The following is a 17,710-nucleotide window of genomic DNA, read 5'->3' as shown; positions in this document are numbered from 1 at the left end:
ATTAACAAAACAATCTCACCACAGAGTTCATTGAGCAGCTGCTCAGGAGCTTTCAGTCACGTCACATGGGCTTCAACAGATCAAGTTTGCCCAGTTGTACAGAGCATCTCCAAGTAATTAGTGTTATCCTGATTAAAATGATGAAGCATTTATTCTCCAGTACAATAGACAGGAAACCTCAGGTACACTTAACCATTGCCATGACAACTATCCTCACTAAATCCACAGATGAAGACCATGACATGCGACTGAAAGCCCTAAGAAAGTGAGAAAGTGGAGTTTTTATTGTGCTGCTGAACTGAATCACTGTTGTCTCAGTCAGCGATGCGCAGCGACACAGGCATTTGCCTCCATAAACACTTAAAGCAGTTAATTTATATTTCATGTTTTAATATTGAAGGGATCCGCTGAATGAGCTCATAAGTGGGACGACAAAACACAATTCAAGGGTCATGAATGTTTTAGTGTCCCGTAACGCAACACTGGACAAGTCCCTCTCTGCCTGAAGAATAAGTCACTCAACACCAGACTGAAAGCTGAGAGCAGCATTTCATAACAGACCACCTGAGACAGCAGCACCAGTCTGCATTTACATTTAGTCATTAAACTGATGCTAGTTTTCAAAATAAGTGACCTAGGAGAGTTTGAGGCCCTGCTGAGATAATGTTCACACTTAGTTTTTTGACTGTTTAGGGATACTTTAATGTGTTTCCTAATCTTTATATTCTATATTTATATTTGGCAACAAATCACATTTAAAAAAAGCCTAAAAGCAACGTGTTAGTCCATCTCTCAGTAATATCCATCTTCCTGTCTGTGGCTCTCAGCTCCAAGGCCACTGCTAACACATGTACATCTAAAAACACAAATATATGGTTTCATTTTTAAAAATAGTCTCAGCATTTTCCTGAAACAGCTGGTCACTGCAGTCTTTATCAAACAGGAGGACGTATTGCTTTGGTTGAGGACTATTTTCAATGGCGGATTAATACACTTTTGGTACTCCAGTGAGTATATGGGACAAAACACTGCAATACTGTACAGTACAAACATGTACTGTATTGTCTTGTATACTCGAAAAATGAATTCTTCTCCCATGTGAGGGACTTTTCAAAGCAATTTCTATGTGAAAATAGATTTGATGGTTCCACTTTTAATTCTTTCTTAAAGAAAATTCATCAGCCCAGTCACCACAAGAAGACATTAGCATTGTACATTTCTGCAAACCATTAATATGTTACATTTTCACGTGTCACATGTGTATATGAGCCGATTTTGTGATGTGGAGGTAGAGGCCAGATGCCTGCCAAGCTGCAGACCACTTTACGAGACCAACAGACAACAAAACTGGTTAGGTTTTGGCCACCAGATGCTATTTGTCCGGCGACTTAACAGCCACCAAACATGGGTGTTTTTTAGCGACCTGTCACTGTGTTTCCAGCTGGGAGAGTGGCATAAATAGCAGTTGTTTTTTGGTGAGACATTGCTGCTTTTACAGCCAGAATTATGCCACATATTTTAAGCTAAAACATGATATTTTCTGACCCATAACCAAGTGGTTGTTGTGCCTTAATCTTACCCAATGAAACCACAGTGTTGTTGAAACAAACACGAAACACACAGATGTAAGGTATCCATGTTTTGCAGAATATAATGCCAACATTTTTTGTGGTGATTGGTAGAACTGTGTACTTTTGAAATGTCTTAGGACCTGGAAATAATGATTGCATTCAAGACTTTTCTAGATCTGTGCAGCATTTTACAACATGATCAAGAAGCAGCACACACAAACACACTCACACAGAAAATACCATTTTAGTTCCAGTCAAAACTTTCTGATGGCACACAGGACAAATAAACAGCTAAGGCAAAGGAAGTGCTCTTGCATCTAGAGTTGCTTTTAATGCTGAAAATTCATCCACTCCACATCGAAGAGACACAACAAGCACTGAACTACGCATGTGACTCGTCAACTTTCTGAAAACAGTTTCTTTTTTATGTGACGGGTGGATTGTTAACTTACAAATAACAGCAACTTCCTCTATGTTTTTTGTAATTGTTGTCGTCTTCCTCTACACAACTAGAAAGCATAAAAAATAATGATGCAAGAGACCAACAGTATCTTCTGCACAGATCCTCCTGGAGAGAAGAACATCTATGAAAACATAACTTAATGGGCCACTTCATGACTGAGTCATAAAACAGTAAATTACAAAGGCAGCGGAAAAACTCCAGCATATTTACAGTTCATGTTTTATTTAATACAAATTTAAAGGTGTGTTTAATGTCTGTGGTTAATGGAGGGAGTTAAGGACCATTTCAGACACGTTGAAGTGAGACCAGCAGCGTACAATCAGGTTCGGCCCCCCCGCTGGGCCTGGGAGTGACGGGGAGGGGAGGAGGAGGAGGAGGAGGAGAAGGAGGAGGAGGGTGAACTCCTCTCAGGGGCTAATGGGTAGGTTCAACGGTCGATCCGTCGAGCCAGAAGTCTCTTCAATCTCAGGCTCCCCAGGAGAGCTGGGCGAAGCCTCGACCTGCTCCGGCTCCTTCTTGTCCAGTTCTTGTTGCTCTTGGATCTTCAGGATCAGCTCCTTGATCTCCTCGCGCTTCGTCTTCATACGTTGCTGAGGAAACCACTCGGATAAGTTCACAGGCAGATGAAAGCTGGGAATTGGATTCTGTATAAAGAGACAAAAGAAAATGGATTATTTCACAAGCATTTTCTTTAATTTTCTAATCAAACTAGGATGGGATGGATCCACATGGCCAATATTTAAGAATAAATCCAGTGATATTCTATAGTTTTCTTATTATCAACAAACCCTATGAAAAGACTCAAACCAACAGTGAATGTATCAACTAACAAGTAGGGCTGGGTTATATGGCCTTTAATATTGTCACAATATTTGGTTTTAAAAATGACATGACAATTTATAATGGATATTGTGATATGGTCATTTTATACATCCCACGTGGAACAAGCTGCAATACATTGAGTACAATTGATATATCGCCCACCCCTACTAACAATTATCGTGTGTCAGAGCATGATATATATTTGTCCTCTGTGCCGTAGACCTCTACTGTGGTAAAAAAAACAAACAAAAAAAAAACAAAACAAAACTACAAAACACACATAAATGAGCCATGAGTTGCTTAAAAAAAAAAAATTAACATGAATAAATTGGATCTTGATTACAAGAGGAGTGAAATGAACTGGAAAACAAGGCACCAGAGAAAGTAGTAAAAGCAAGGAAATGTAAACTCAGCAATTAAAATCAAGTCCTAATAAAAAGTTAAAGTTGAAGTTTAGGGTGGGAGGATGTTTAATAAAGGACAAAGTGTTTAGCTTCCTCCTCTCACCTCGAAGAAGCTCTCCACATACTGCAGGACGTAAACTCCACAGTCGCTGAAGTTATCCTGCTGAGGCACACGTGGGCTGGAGCCCTTCATCACATCCTTCCCAAAACTCCTCTGAGTCCCTTTACGCACCTCCCACTCCACCTCTAGGTACCTAAAACAAATGCACACTCAGTCTCAGTCACCAGCAGTGTTGGTTTTCCTATTAAAAAAAATACTCATTTACCAAAATTAAGTTGTTAGTTTTGTTAAACTCTCCACACTCCTTTCAGACAAGTCTTAGAAATACCCCAAAATACTGTTTGTTTCTTTGTTTATTCTTTGTCTTACTCCCATTTGGGGGAAAATATGCTCCTAACTTTGGAACCACAGTTTCCATAATGATGTAGTCACAAAATACAATGTTGTAATTAAGTCAGTGAGTTAGCTGTTGGCTACAACTTGAACCCTGTATGAGTTGCCAAAGAATCAAATAACATTGTCTACTACACCAAATTATGCATATATTTCAGTCCTTGTTACAACAATTGCTATTTTCCTACGGGATACTGGATAGTTTTATCCCTTCAGGGAGGCATGCTTTGTTTGTCAAGTCAAAAAGGTTGGGAACTACAGCTCTATTAAACTTAAACAATTAAAATGTGATCAGGTGCAGCAGCTGACACTCACTCTCTCAGAGTTTTCACCACGGTCGACCTGGCCGGACCACGCAGTGAGTCCATGATGAGGATACAAGGCCTGAAGCAAAAAATACAAAAGAAAAGTCAACAATCCACCATCGCATTAGATCTCATATCAACATCTTCACCCGCTCACTGTGCTGTTTGCTGCAGCAGAGCGGCAGTGCCACCTGCTGGTGAAAAGGCAGAAGTGCATCTACTCACTGTCTGCAGAGGTTTAGTCTGGAGGCCAAACCGGAGGCGTCGGAGCTGAGTGTGTCGTCAGCCAGAGTCCCATCCTCACTGCACTCATCCTGGAGACACAGACAACAACATCAACTGATTTTAACTATGATTTAAAACTACTTCTTCCATTCCTTCACTAACTGATGATCAACAGACTGTACATCTAAGAAGTAAAGACAGTTGGGTACCTGACAAGAGCTTTGGTCATCAGAGAAGGTGTAGGTGTCGTCATCTCCTTTTCCTGAACCGTAGCAAACACTGATTCTTTGCAACTCACCTACAAAAGCCAATCACAAACAAAAGAAAAACATTAATCTGTTAAAAAAAATAAAAACCGTTTAATGTGTAACTGCATACCTAAAAGCATTCAATGTTTATCAGACATTTTAATTGAGTCTTGGTATCAGATTAAACCAAAGTCAGAGTTTCTGAATGGAGGAAATGAAACTGACTCTCCTGAGGAAAAAAAAACAGCAGAAATTCAGATTCTGTCAAGATGAATGTAAAAGTCAAACCTATACCAGAAAAAGCTGGTTTAAACATTGAACTCTGAGTGTCTGATACCTGGTGAAAATAATTCTGATTACTGCAGCATAGAAACATTTCACAGCTTTCACTTTAAAAGTTTTCCCATTTTTCAGTAGAGTCTAATTTAGGTGATTTGTTCTGCAAGCATAAATCAAACAAACCAGCTTTTCCCATTTTCTAAAATGTCATTATGCATTTGTAGATGATACTCGATGTTATGGACAACCGGTCAAATAAGTAATAAGTTTTTACACCAAGCACTTAAAGGGATAGTTCGGCTCTTCTGACGTCGGGTTGAAATATGGTACTTGTCTATAGTCCGTGTATTGCGTACAGTTTATCTGTCTGCACACCTCCACTTTGGGGAAGCAGGCTAGAGTGCCGCCACAGAAGCTAATCAATGTACTGCTGTGAACATAAGAATATTTTCACTGCTTTACCTTACCATCAGACAACAATTTCCAACAGGGAACTGAGGCTGTGATATCCCTCTCTTCAAAGCCAGACTCCACTGAGTAAAACACTGATTTAACGTCACTGAACACAGGCGTTGCTGGTGTGCCGCTGCCTCGATCAGTTTGTATGTTTGTGTTTACCTGTGACTTTGAGTTTCTGAGTTTAAAAAAGTTACTTTCACCAAAGTCACACAACAACACAAAAAAACGAACAGATCAAGACAGCAGCAGACCCGCAGCTCCTGTGCTCACCAAGCTAAAATGACTACTTTTGTAAATGGAGTCTGGTGGCTTTGACAAGAGCTTAAATGGAGAACCCGTACCCATTAATGGCTACTCCGTTGAAACAGGCTGTCTGCTTCCGTGGTAAAAAATACTCTCAGTAGTGTACACTAATATTGATACTGATTTTTTTTTTTTTTTGGTGGGACTTTTTTTGGTGACTAAAATATGTTTTGCTGCTGCCCAAAGCAGTATGTTGCTTTGTTTTGGTGGTGCACTCATGCCTGCTCCTTTAAACTGGCCACATGCCGACTGACATCTACTGTACATAATACACTGACTATTAATAGGTTTCTCATACAACCCCACGTCAAAAATTGTAAAAAAAATCCTAAGTATTCTTTTCACTATGGCAGTTAGAAATTCTAAATTCAGACGGTATCTCACTTGTGTACTGTTGCTCTACGTCAGGCTGGCCGTTGCCTGACGCTGCAGGGGTGCTGGCAGGCTCTGTTCCCCCCTCTGTGACGGCTGCATGCTCCTTGGCGGTTTCACCTTCAGTCTGACCTTCAGCGTGCGCCTCAGGGACATCGGGGGATGGGTTCTCTGAGGAGCTATCCAGCCCGTCTCTGTCTGGGGACAGAGGACGACAATGGTCTGGGATGTTCTCCTCTGACGGGGCGTCTGCAGCCGAGGCGGAGACTGGACCAGGCGCGTTGCCTTGGTACAACGGGTTCTGCTCGTACACCGGACCCTTGAGGCCTGGGAAGCAGATGACTGCCAGGTACCAGTGAGCTCTGACAAAGCAAGAAGGTAGTTATAGTACTGCAGTTAAAGAGCGGGACAGAATTCAAGTTCTGTGATTTGTCAAACTGAAGACTTACGACTCGTTGATGGGAACAAAAATGAAATCCTTCTGGAACAGATCCACATGCCGAGTCCATGTCTTCACCCTGTTGTGCTTCCTTTTCTGGATTCTAGAAAATCGAAACCAAAAGTTTTAACATTTAGAATCAACAAAAATAAGAAAATAGTTTGGTGTTAAAACATTCCCTGTTGATACGGTAGGATACTCACGGCAGGTTTGTTGTGTCTGGAGCATTCCTCCTCTCTCTCTGGTTTAGTCTCTTATAGAAGAAGGAGCTGAACACGTGGATTCTTTGTGCATCCTCTTTTTTCAATTTCTCTAAAACTAAATATCTAACGTAGAAAGACAAATAAAAAGCTCACTTTATTATGAAAAACAGCAACATTTTTAGTTTTATTGTGTGGAAGCTTATCTGTTTTATACGACCCAAGTACTTACTTTAAATAAAAGTCTATAATAACGTCGTTTAGGAATTCTCCATCATTAAGGCAGTGGAGGTCTTCATTAGTGACTGATATGCCACCTTTGGCTGGAGGAGGAGGGTACACCATTAACCTGGAAGACACACACCAACAACACTGTTATACTGGGACCATAACATCAGCAGCATTACTGCTAATGTCCACTGGATGTCGCTGTGTCCTGCAGGCCGCTGGAGACGAGCCATAAATGTATAAATGAAATGTGTACACAATCCCTTAAAGGCGCTGTATGTAAGGATGTGGCCAAAACGGTTACTGCACTCAAATTCAAAATACTGCCGTGAGTCGTGTCCGCCCCCCCTCCCCCACAGATTCCAGGTTGCCGGACAGCAGGACGCTGGAGACTGATTTGTTCTCAATTTGAATGATCTTGATTCCAGCGGACCGTTTGAGCAAGTCTGGCTTCTCTGCTGCTAACGCTGCTGCCGAGATACAGCGGAGGAGGAGCCGGATGCTAATGCTATGTACCGGGACACTGCTAACGCTGCTTGCCATGCTTGTAGCTCAGTCGTAACTGTAACTGATGCTGAGACTCTACTGACTGTGTGACTGGTAGATGGCGGTGGGTGGCGCAACAGGCCAAAACACAAATTCAAAACATAAACATGATTTGCAGACTGTAAAAATGTTTTTTAAATGCGAATATTCTGGCTGTACTATTGTTGTCGGTGAGATCAGTATGTTATATGAACATTATTCCTTAGTCTCTGTGACATATTAGGAGGATTTTACGACTATTTGCTTTAGATTTCTTACATATAGCTCCTTTAATTTTAACAGTAAACAACTAAAGCAAATGTCCTCATACTGGCAGAGAGAGGCATTCAAATATTATACTAAATAACATTTATCATTTAGGGACTCAACCTGCTTCTTTTTTTTTTTAAAGCGTGTATACATTTCTCAAAATAAAGTGCCCAAACAAAAATCGCTTTGGTAAAGGTACCTTGGGTAACACAGAAATATTTATCAGCCTAACAGGCAACTAAAGAGTCACTCACTTGATGACTGGTCCAGAGAAGGTAGGCTGGAGGTCAGTCATGTCCTCATCCTCATCTTCATAGTAGGTGCTGGTGTGTTGACGGGTGGCCATCCGTGTGCGTATGGGCATAGTGACCGGGGTCACCGGGGTGACCTGCGTGACCTGAGTGACCTTGGTAACCGTGGAGCCTTGGGTGATTTTGGGTTGGGTTTGTATCGGCTTCTCCTGCAAAGACGGACAGGTGTTTGTGAAGAGCAAGAAAATAAAAACTGCAAGAAACAGTCACTCAAGGGATGTGTTGATTGATATATGATTGAAAATAATTTTTAATTCATGCAGATTTTAATTTAATTTTACCAGTCACCAGTTTGACATATAAAAATGATTAAATTCAGAAGCCCTTTATTGAGACAGTCAAATAAAAACCAACACAAATGTATGGATTTTTGACTGTTGGTCAACAGAACAAGAAACATAAAAAAATAATAACAATAAACTGATCATTTGTTGCAGCCCTACTGATAAGTGCCGCTGACTCAACATGGACCAGTGCTTCCACTCACCTTCTCCTCCTTCTCTTTGGAGGCCTTGTTGTAGTTGACCAGTCGGATGTTGGCCTCCTCGAAGGACAGCTTGGTGGGGAAGTTGCTGAGGTTGTTGGTCCTGCCGATCTCCCCCAGGATGTCCTCGAGGATCATCTGCTCCTTCATCGCCAGGCCGTTCTCGAAGATCAAGACAATGAACTTCTCATCCGACTCTAACAGCACAGAACAGATGAAGTGGAAGAGTTATTAATAAGAAGGATTTAATTTGCACACTTAATTGTGCTATAACTTAACATGCATTACGTTTTTGGCAATTAATTCTTTATAAAATAACCCCTTACGACAAAACAATAAAAATAGAGCTGAAATCTCATCTTTGTATAGGTATTCAAACTCTTTGCTGTAACACTCCAGTTGCATCGTGTTTGCTTTGATTTTCCTTGAGTAATCTCTATAAAATCTCTCTCTATATACATTATATCCTTAATCCTACATCTATTTTCATAGACCATTTCTGCTTTAATATACTGCAGCTATTTCGGACTGTGAGATGAAGTTGGCAGAATACGAACAATGTGAGCAGGATATTAACAGTACAGGACATGATGTCTGCTTATGTTCAGTGAATCAGAAAGGATGAATATTAAACTAAACCTGCTCTGTAACTGTGAACAGGATCTGCAGCACAAAAAAGGACTAAATAAAACATTTAGTGAGTTTTTTTTGTATGATGTCATCACCCTAAAAAAATCCTAAAACACAGTTCTCAATTTGAATGAAATGATTCATGGGATTTAATGAGTCAGTCTTTTTTTATTGAATCAACTATCTTTCATAAATAGAACTTTCGTCAGCATAAATGAATGTAGGCAGCAGGCTAATCCAATAAGGGCATAAAATAATGATGTAATAATAATCGTGCCCTTAGGCTGATGAAAAGTTCATTATGCCACAACAAAAATGGAAATAAAATAAATCAGAACATTTCAAATTTAAGTCCGGTGCAGAAATTTCTGTGACTGACTCAGGGGCTGTATCCTAGGTAACAGAGTTGAAATGTTTGGATCACATGAGTTGGAAACAATCCTTCATAGCCACCACTGAAATCTAATTCTACAAATATTATAATACTAATAACATTAATGTAGCCTAATCTTTATCTGCCACTCTGCAAAAATACAAGGTTTAAACAGAGAGAAAAGGCATACCGAAAAAAAAAAAAGCTGCCCAGCAATTGAATGTTGATTTCGAATTCAAACGTCAATGAATTCATGAAAATTTGAAGCTTCAATCTATTCAGTAACATGTGAAGTAGCGGGTCACGGTCCAAAAGTAGGTCACAGCTCCATTCTAAACGGACCGCAACTGTTTGGAAAATGTGTCAAGTTGTTAAAAATCACACTTTATTTTGAAGTACAGTAAATTTCTGGCACATAACTTTTATTTTGAAGTGCTGTTTTTTTTGCTATAGAGTGACTGACTAATGGACAGCTACTTGACAGAGACAGCACTAGCTCAACGACATGGCCAAACACAAGTATAACACTGAATATATTAAACAGTGTGGACCTTTAACTAATGACTAAGGAGAAATTTGGACCCTGTGGCTGGACCAGTTGGGAACCACTGTTTTAAATAATTCAGCGTCGATGATCCACAACAGGAACTCAGAGAAATCCCAAGGGGCTGACTACCACCTAAATTAGTTAAAAAACACCCTTTGTTTTCGCCAGCTACTTTGAAACTCAATATGAAGGTGAACATCCATTTTGTGCATGCCATTGTGCACCTACATGTTGTTTAATTTAAAGACCCACTCCAGTGAAGTGAGTGAGTTTTTTTACCTTGTTAACATCTCCATATGGTGTTTTTCGCTACAAGACATATAATTAGAGAAATAAGCAGTAAACGCCATGACTGAGGTTTTCCCAATTGGAACAGCAGTGTACCAATGACAGTCTCAAAACTGTGGATTCAAACTTCCAGTATTTTTACATCACAAGCCCAAGGACCCAATCCTGTTAACTTGCAGGATGAAACTTTCCACAACACTGGCGAAACAAGGGTATCAGAGGAGGAGCCAGGTGTAGCTATGTATTAGTATTTTGCAAGCTACCTTTCACATTCACTTCAACTTGTCAGAGCTGGTGATCAGCAACAAGGTTTATCCAACATAAACAAATCATTAATATTATTATGTCTGATAATGTAGTCAAGCCAAAGACTCATGTTATGTATTACTGTTTATAATCAGAGGCTTGTGTGTTTGATGAGAAGAGTTGAAGGTGGGCAGGTACACTGGGGCTGCAGGCGAGCAGGTAATTTGCATATTCATATATCTGCACATAATAAATGAGGCAAACACGTAGACTTACATCTAAGCTGCTTTAAGACATGGGGGGATTTTTTCATGGAAAAACTTCTAAATATGTAATTTTGATGTACAGAGTTTTTAGGGGTTTAAACAATGACCAGAGTGGAACTTTAAAAACTTGTCTTTCAGTGTACACATAGCTCTGCTAGAGGTAGATGACTTCATTCTGCCTGCTGACAAAGGTCTCATTCACGTTACATCTGTTTATAATATATGAAACATTAAGGTCATTTCTAGCAAAGCCGTCTTCATTTCTAATTGGACAATATATATCTGGGGCTGCCATGCACATATGAGTTCTAGTCAGTGGACTAATCATGCAGCTCGCTGCTCTTCCAGTTTCTGGCACACTGATAAGTTTTGTATTTACTTTTTTTAATTAAAGGCTCAAGTTGTTTCATGTGAGACTGGGTTGTCTGCACTTTCAAGCATATACTTAACGTTGCACACTTTTGCATCTCCTGGATTGAGAATACTAGGGAAGGAGCAAAAAATCTTGCCCAAAGCTGCATCACTGACAGCTGCAGTGGCTTTATGTATTCAAGATTCAAAAATCCTAATTTCTCTCACAGGGTGAGAGATTATTAATCATATCTATATCTATCATTAGTTAAGTACTGTAGATGTAGTCATACAGTAAAGAAACAAATTGAAATAAAATACTGAAATGCATCGAGAATAATTTTGAACCAAACCCAGCTCCCTGGATCAAAAGGTCCACAGATGTGAATATGCAGAGTTTAAGTTAAGTTTTCTAAATGACATGTAGTTTTGTACTTACGGTCCCCAGCGCAGTCGTACCACTGGGCTCCCTTCTCCTGGGACATGTTGAGCTGCGTGCGCAGGCGGACGCACTCATCCGGAGTCGTCTGGAAGAACAAGACCGGAAGTTTCCGGACGTTGCACCACTCGCAGCTGATCAGCTCTGAAGCCTGAAGACAAACCTTCTCTACAGTGTTGCGCTCCGGGCCTGAAGACAAACATACAACAAGCTCATTTTATAAAATGCAACACAAAATGATAAAAAAAATGATAGAAAAGCAGGAACAATCTCGAAGGTATTTAGCACAGACTGTGACAGAACTTCATTTTTCCATATCAAGAGTCATATTTAAGTTTATTGTCCCTCTGCAGATGAATGCAGTCATGAGGAAGGATGTTTTCATGCTTACTAAAGTCCTAGCATTTTGTGACCAGCATGTAATACCAAATATGTGATTTTATTTTCCAGTGATGACTGAATAGGAACAAAAAAAAACACAACTACAATTTTGAAGCTTCCACATGAATCAGTTAAACATCAACATTAGGAGTCATATGTTGCAGCTTCCAGCGGCTCATATTTCCCGCTGGCCTTTTTTTTTGCATATTTGAAAGACATAAAGCTGCCAGTGGTTTGACTGAACTAATCTCTGCTGACCAGCACAAACATCAAAGTGCACTGCTGCATCTTCCTGAAACAGCAGACAGCTGCAGTGACTGTGGGGCCGTCACACTCCACCGACGTCTGATCCAGCAGCTCTGCACACAGTGCTTTATTTACTGAATTCATTACTGCCCCCCTGTTTCATTCGTACCTTCAGTTTCCAGCTGGATGTGGTCGATGGAAAACTGAAAAAGACAAAGAACAAAGAGAGCAATTTATCATTTCTATTCGTATTTCAAAGCTGCTGTTTTCTGGACTGAAATCACTCGACTGGATTTTGAAGATTTTAGTAGGTATTCTGTCTTTTTCCTTGTATTATGGCCACATAACTTCACTATAAGCTCTTTCCATGTCTCTTAATATAGCATTGATTTAATCATAATATATTTACAATTCTGTAAATTCTCAAATAATGTCTAAAGTCTTTATTTACCTCAATTTAAGACAAATCCAGGGTTAAGAAATAAATTTTACAAGTCTGTATTTTAAGTATCTTTATGTTTTAAGGTTTAGCCTGACTCTTGTAACCCTGTTCATATTTTTCTACTTTGCTGAAACAAACTCTGGCGGCCATACTAAAACATGACAGAAACCAAAGTACTCACAACGACGGGCTTTGTCACCATCCTGCGCAGAGTTCCTACCCTCACGCTCCGACACTCCAGTATAATACTGTCACACTTGTTAGACATGATTTTGGGCTTCTTTGTCCTTGGTGAGAACTGCTCCGGAGGTTGATTCCCGAACTATAAAATAAAACAAAAAAATGTGCGGACATTAGGGCTGCACGATTAATCGTAATAAAATCGTGATCTCGATTCATATGCAAATGCAATCTAATTTTTCAATGACAGCAATTCTGCCGGCCCCGCCCATGCCGGGAGTCGGGACATCATCTGCATGAAAACAAGCGCTCCCAATGACGCAGCGTTATACCACGTGATGCAGAGCGACAGCCGGTCGGCAGTTTGGAAAGCAGTGAGACAGGGGGGAAACACACTGCTAACTGTAGCCTCAGTTTGTGCCTCATACAGATCTGCTGGTAAAGTTAACTTAGCGTTAGCAAGCGTGATAAAAGATGGCAGAGAGGCGATGTTGGGCAAATAAACCAAAGATTTATTAATTTTCTGCAGCAGTAAACACATGGGCCGATAACAAATGTGTTAACTAACTATGCTAAAGCTTTACAAGCTATTCAGGGCTGCCGATGATAACATTAACATGACAAACAGCAAGGCTACGGCAAGTTATCGTACTGACACTCCTCAGACAGACAGACAGACAGACAGACAGACAGACAGACAGAGACACACACAGCCTCTCAGTCCTTAGCCGCTAATGTTAGCTCATGTACAACACAGGTACCACACAGAAACTTTTACAGAGGGTCATAATGTGCTTCTAGTGACTGTCAAATCGCCAACGAAAGTTGTTTACACTGCCTGCTCTCATGGGACAAAGATCCTCTCTGAGGAACATTAATGTTATTGTTAAAATTGTTCAAAAGCTGTAAGAGAAGACAAGAGACTAAAGCTAAAACAGGAGTATTCCCTCTCTGCTGACCAGAGTTTATGTGCCCTGTGTCTCTTGTATCAGGCACAATCATAGGCTTTGTTATTTAATATTTTTTTTATTATTTATTTATAATTTTTGTTACTTTTCCTTTTGTATCAGGAAATAAGCACAATATATCTTTATGTTGAAAAAAATCGTGAGAGAATCGTGATCTCAATTATAAGCCAAAAAATTGTGATTCTCATTTTTTCCAGAATCGTGCAGCCCTAGTGGGCATACGTTACCATAGGGACAAGGTGAGGTGCTCTCTGGTTCTCCCTCACATCGTTTTGTTTCGTTGCACTGCACATCCAAGTCTCATTTACTCAGAGACAAACAGTGAAATGATTCTCCTCCTTTGTGGCTCAGTAGTAATGGATGAATGAGTCAGGGTTTCCATTCCCAGCGAGCTCACTAAAAGCTGATGCACTCATGATACTGAAGGCACTCATAATAAAAGGGTGCATCAAATATATAAAGCCTCAGATCATTTTATGTTTCTTTCGTTCGCTTAGAGGAAGAAAAAGCCTCAGACTTGTGTTTCGCTTCAGTGGAGAACCTGCTGGCCTAGTTTACACTGGGGATATGAACACACAAATACACACATAGAAAATGTGAACAGAATGAGGGATCAGAACTACTAAAAATACTGCTTTAAAAATATAAGCAAGTAAATTTATGTTTTGTTTCTTTACTTTCCTTCTTCCTCTTCAATACTAAGATACACCCAAAACTACTTAAAGCTCACCAGTCATTTTAAAATGTTACCAGTTAGTTCTGACCTCCTGGTGTTGGTGGGCGACCTGCCAGAGTCTCACCTGATCTTTCATCCGGGCTCTCCGTGGTATTGTGATCTTCATGTTGACATCTTCAAAGAATTCAGTGTTGGGCTCCTCCTGCTCTCCGGCGCTCTTCACTGCAGCCTCCACTCTGCCTCCAGAGGGCGCCGGTGAGGAGTGAGCAGAGTCTGCGGGTCGAGGGGAGACGCTGTCCAGTCTGTTGACGCTTCCGGTGCTGGCGTTGTCGGCCTCCTCCTCATCATCACTGGACAGGACGACTAGGGACAGAACATCAGACGTTAGATTGAGTGTATTTTTGAACATCTTTGACATTTTCTTTCAACTTTTGTACTTAGGTAGGAAACAAAAAAAGGAAATCTGACATTTACATCTCCGAACTGCCTCACTGTATTCTGAAGCAGGTTTGAGGCCTTGTTACATTAAGTCCAACAGAAAAGTATGGCTCAAAAATGTGTTATTTTTTTAACACACAAACCTTTAACATTACACTAAAAGCATCTGGACCCAGGTGCAAATTTAAAAAATTCAAACACATTTTAGTACTGAACTAGCAGCATCCTCTGAGTAGTTCCTGTTTTCTTTGTGGTCTTATTTTGTATTGTGCTTCTCATTTACATTAAATTTGTTTTTTATCAGCTGTAGAGAACAACAGCAGGTAATTCACCAAGTGCTGTTCGAGAGGGCAGCTTGCTTTGAATATGCTGTATGTATATATATGGCACAGTTGGGATCTACCCGCCTGTGTGTTTTGTTTACTTTTCCTACGGCAGTGACGTCTGTGAGGTGGTGTAATGTTTGTTTTTTATTCCACCAATCTGGGTAAATAGTGATGAGAGAAATTTCAACTGAGTTCAGTTTGTGTAAAGATTAGAAAGTACAGATTTATTACACACTTTCCTCATGTGAAATATCTTTATTTGAGATTTAATTTATACTGAAACACACTTGTGAACTTGATCACATGAAGGCCAGTCTCTAACAAGGATGAGAAAGATAAAGAACATGCAGCTTTATGTGTAGAAATGTACACATTTTTAAATGACATTTTTTAAGTGACAGAAATAAGTGTGTTCTCCTTTATACTGAGGAGGCTTTAATGCATTTGGAAATACATTATCTCACTAATACACTGATGAGATTGTTGCTTTTTCCGGGACCTCTTTACCTAATGAGACTTGCATTACTGTATATTCCTTAAAGTAGTTCTTCAGACAGGCAGCAGAGTGTCAGATTAAAAACTGACAGGCTGTCAAAAGATCTCCACAGTTTCCTCTCTGCTCTCTCTGTGGTAACGTACAGCGTCACAGGCCAATATGATGCCTTTGACAGTGATGTCTATATTCATTTAGCAGAAGCACAGGGGCTCTTACTGCTCTCCCCTGGGTACTGTAGTCTGGACACTGAGGAGAAATCTGAATCAAATGTTACACTGATGACATTTCAATCATCATGAACACTGGCAGGAAAGAGCTGAGTAAATGTACTCAAATAGTGATACTTGTGCTTTACTTCCCATTTTGACAAACTCTTCCTCCACTACATCTTTAAATTTAAAAACATTAAAAATCTTTCATCATGAATGACAACAAAATTTAAATATATTTTGAGTCTTTTTATTTATTTATTTTTAAATAGAAAGACAGTCTGGCTCTTGGCTGCAGCTGTCAGAGTGAGACAGCTGAAAACACGACAACAGCAGTAAACTGAATCCCAGTCGATCTCCACTGGTTGACAGAACTGTTGCCAGGAGCCGAGATCTGCACCGACGCTGCTACGGATGTGTCAGCCTGAGAGTTTTAACTCGCAGCTTAGTGTGTGCTCTGGTCATGCTCGCTGGTAACTGGAACAAAATATTAGAGAGCCACCCGTGCATTTGTAAAACCTGTTTCATGACAATGTCTCACTGGCTGCACGAGGGAAAATAACTATTGGTTGATTCTTCTTTTATTGATAGAAAGTCATATACTTGCAGCTCAGTGTGACGTAATGCACTATAATGCAAATTTACAGCAACCACGACACCAATGAGCTGGTTACACTCTCTATTCAGCTTCTATTTTTATCTACATACTTCTCTCATCTGCTCTGGTATTTTCTTGCTGCTTTGTCGACATCATCATCGACAGCTTTTTCAAACTGATCCCAGTATTAGGAAGAAGTTGCTGCCTTATTAATTTGGCTTTTAGTTCAGCTTTGAGTCATCGGCTTGTGTTTTGTGTGCGCAAACTGTGCTACCTTCGCAGAGAGAGTCTATTCTGATAATAAGATAGGTCCATAAGTTAGAGGAACTTTGCTGCTACACGTTACAGGCACCCCAGATAACTTTAACCCATGGCTTGATAAGGCTTGAGTTCAGCGCTGTAAGCTATTGCCTCATTAGCGAACTTACTTCCTCAGGGCGACAAGTCAGTGCTTTTTACTCACTGGGGTCGTTGAGCTCGTGCTGGGCCGCTGTCCTCTTGCCTTTGGGCGCGTTCCTGGCTCCACAGCAGCTCGATGTCCCGGCTAACAATGGGGACCTGCCGTTGCTCAGAGGCGCCAGGGTGCCCCTGGTGCTCGTGATGCGTATGGGCAGAGTCTCTCCGCGGGGCCCCCTTATGGTCGTAGCCGGTTTGTAGAAGTTCTGTTGCAGGTTGTTTGGTCCCGGGGAGGGTTGGGATCGAATGGGGGGTCGAGGAGTCGGGGATGACAGAGTGGCCTGCTGACAGGGCAGCAGCGCCGGACCGCTCCCACAGTTGTGACACTTGGTGCTGTCTTCGCTTGGCTTGTTGCACTTCACACACACCATCTGGTAGACAGTCGTCCGGAGAGGCTGCCGATGAAAAACTCGTTAAGAAAGACAAACTACAAAAATCTACAAAACCTTTTTTAAAGCAAAGTTGTTTAATTTGCTGTTGCAATTAAGTTGCATGATTTCATACACACATAAAAGCATATATATTATTTGATTCCTCCTCTTCCTGTCCATAACAGCACTTTGAAATGTAGGTTAATGTCAGTATTCACAGAGTGCTTTGAAAATACTGTACTGGGTTATGGTCATGCCAATGAAGCCCTTTGAATATAATAATCACTTCAGCATAAAAGAGGATTTCAAGCCATATAAAAATATGGAGCAATGGAGCTTAAATGGCTGGGGTATTATTCTAATGTAACAGATCAACACCTAGTTTCCTTTAAGGTCTTCAGGTCTGACAGAAGGTAGAAAA

The 17,710-nt window shown here is 40.5% G+C and overlaps 1 protein-coding gene across 3 annotated transcripts in view; it reads right to left on the bottom strand.

Moving 5' to 3' along the window:
- Window positions 1–1,133: 1,133 nt before the first annotated feature.
- The window catches only part of senp6a (SUMO specific peptidase 6a), a 32,567-nt gene continuing 15,990 nt past the window's right edge, over window positions 1,134–17,710 (bottom strand). For all 3 annotated transcript variants that reach the window (XM_049589343.1, XM_049589345.1, XM_049589346.1), the window contains 16 exons: window positions 16,926–17,313; window positions 14,520–14,758; window positions 12,753–12,893; window positions 12,299–12,332; window positions 11,503–11,691; window positions 8,366–8,559; window positions 7,822–8,027; window positions 6,777–6,893; window positions 6,548–6,670; window positions 6,355–6,447; window positions 5,918–6,267; window positions 4,454–4,542; window positions 4,245–4,333; window positions 4,030–4,098; window positions 3,364–3,514; window positions 1,134–2,678 (listed from right to left, as the gene is read on the bottom strand). In XM_049589343.1, the coding sequence (XP_049445300.1) occupies window positions 2,442–2,678; window positions 3,364–3,514; window positions 4,030–4,098; window positions 4,245–4,333; window positions 4,454–4,542; window positions 5,918–6,267; window positions 6,355–6,447; window positions 6,548–6,670; window positions 6,777–6,893; window positions 7,822–8,027; window positions 8,366–8,559; window positions 11,503–11,691; window positions 12,299–12,332; window positions 12,753–12,893; window positions 14,520–14,758; window positions 16,926–17,313 (2,709 nt within the window). In that variant the 3' untranslated portion in view covers window positions 1,134–2,441. The remainder of the gene's footprint in view (window positions 2,679–3,363; window positions 3,515–4,029; window positions 4,099–4,244; window positions 4,334–4,453; window positions 4,543–5,917; window positions 6,268–6,354; window positions 6,448–6,547; window positions 6,671–6,776; window positions 6,894–7,821; window positions 8,028–8,365; window positions 8,560–11,502; window positions 11,692–12,298; window positions 12,333–12,752; window positions 12,894–14,519; window positions 14,759–16,925; window positions 17,314–17,710) is intronic.

Source organism: Epinephelus fuscoguttatus, linkage group LG11 (genome assembly GCF_011397635.1).
Source record: "Epinephelus fuscoguttatus linkage group LG11, E.fuscoguttatus.final_Chr_v1".
Lineage (NCBI taxonomy): Eukaryota > Metazoa > Chordata > Actinopteri > Perciformes > Serranidae > Epinephelus > Epinephelus fuscoguttatus.
Note: the sequence above shows the minus strand (reverse complement) of the source record. Positions and strands in the feature narration are given on the sequence as shown.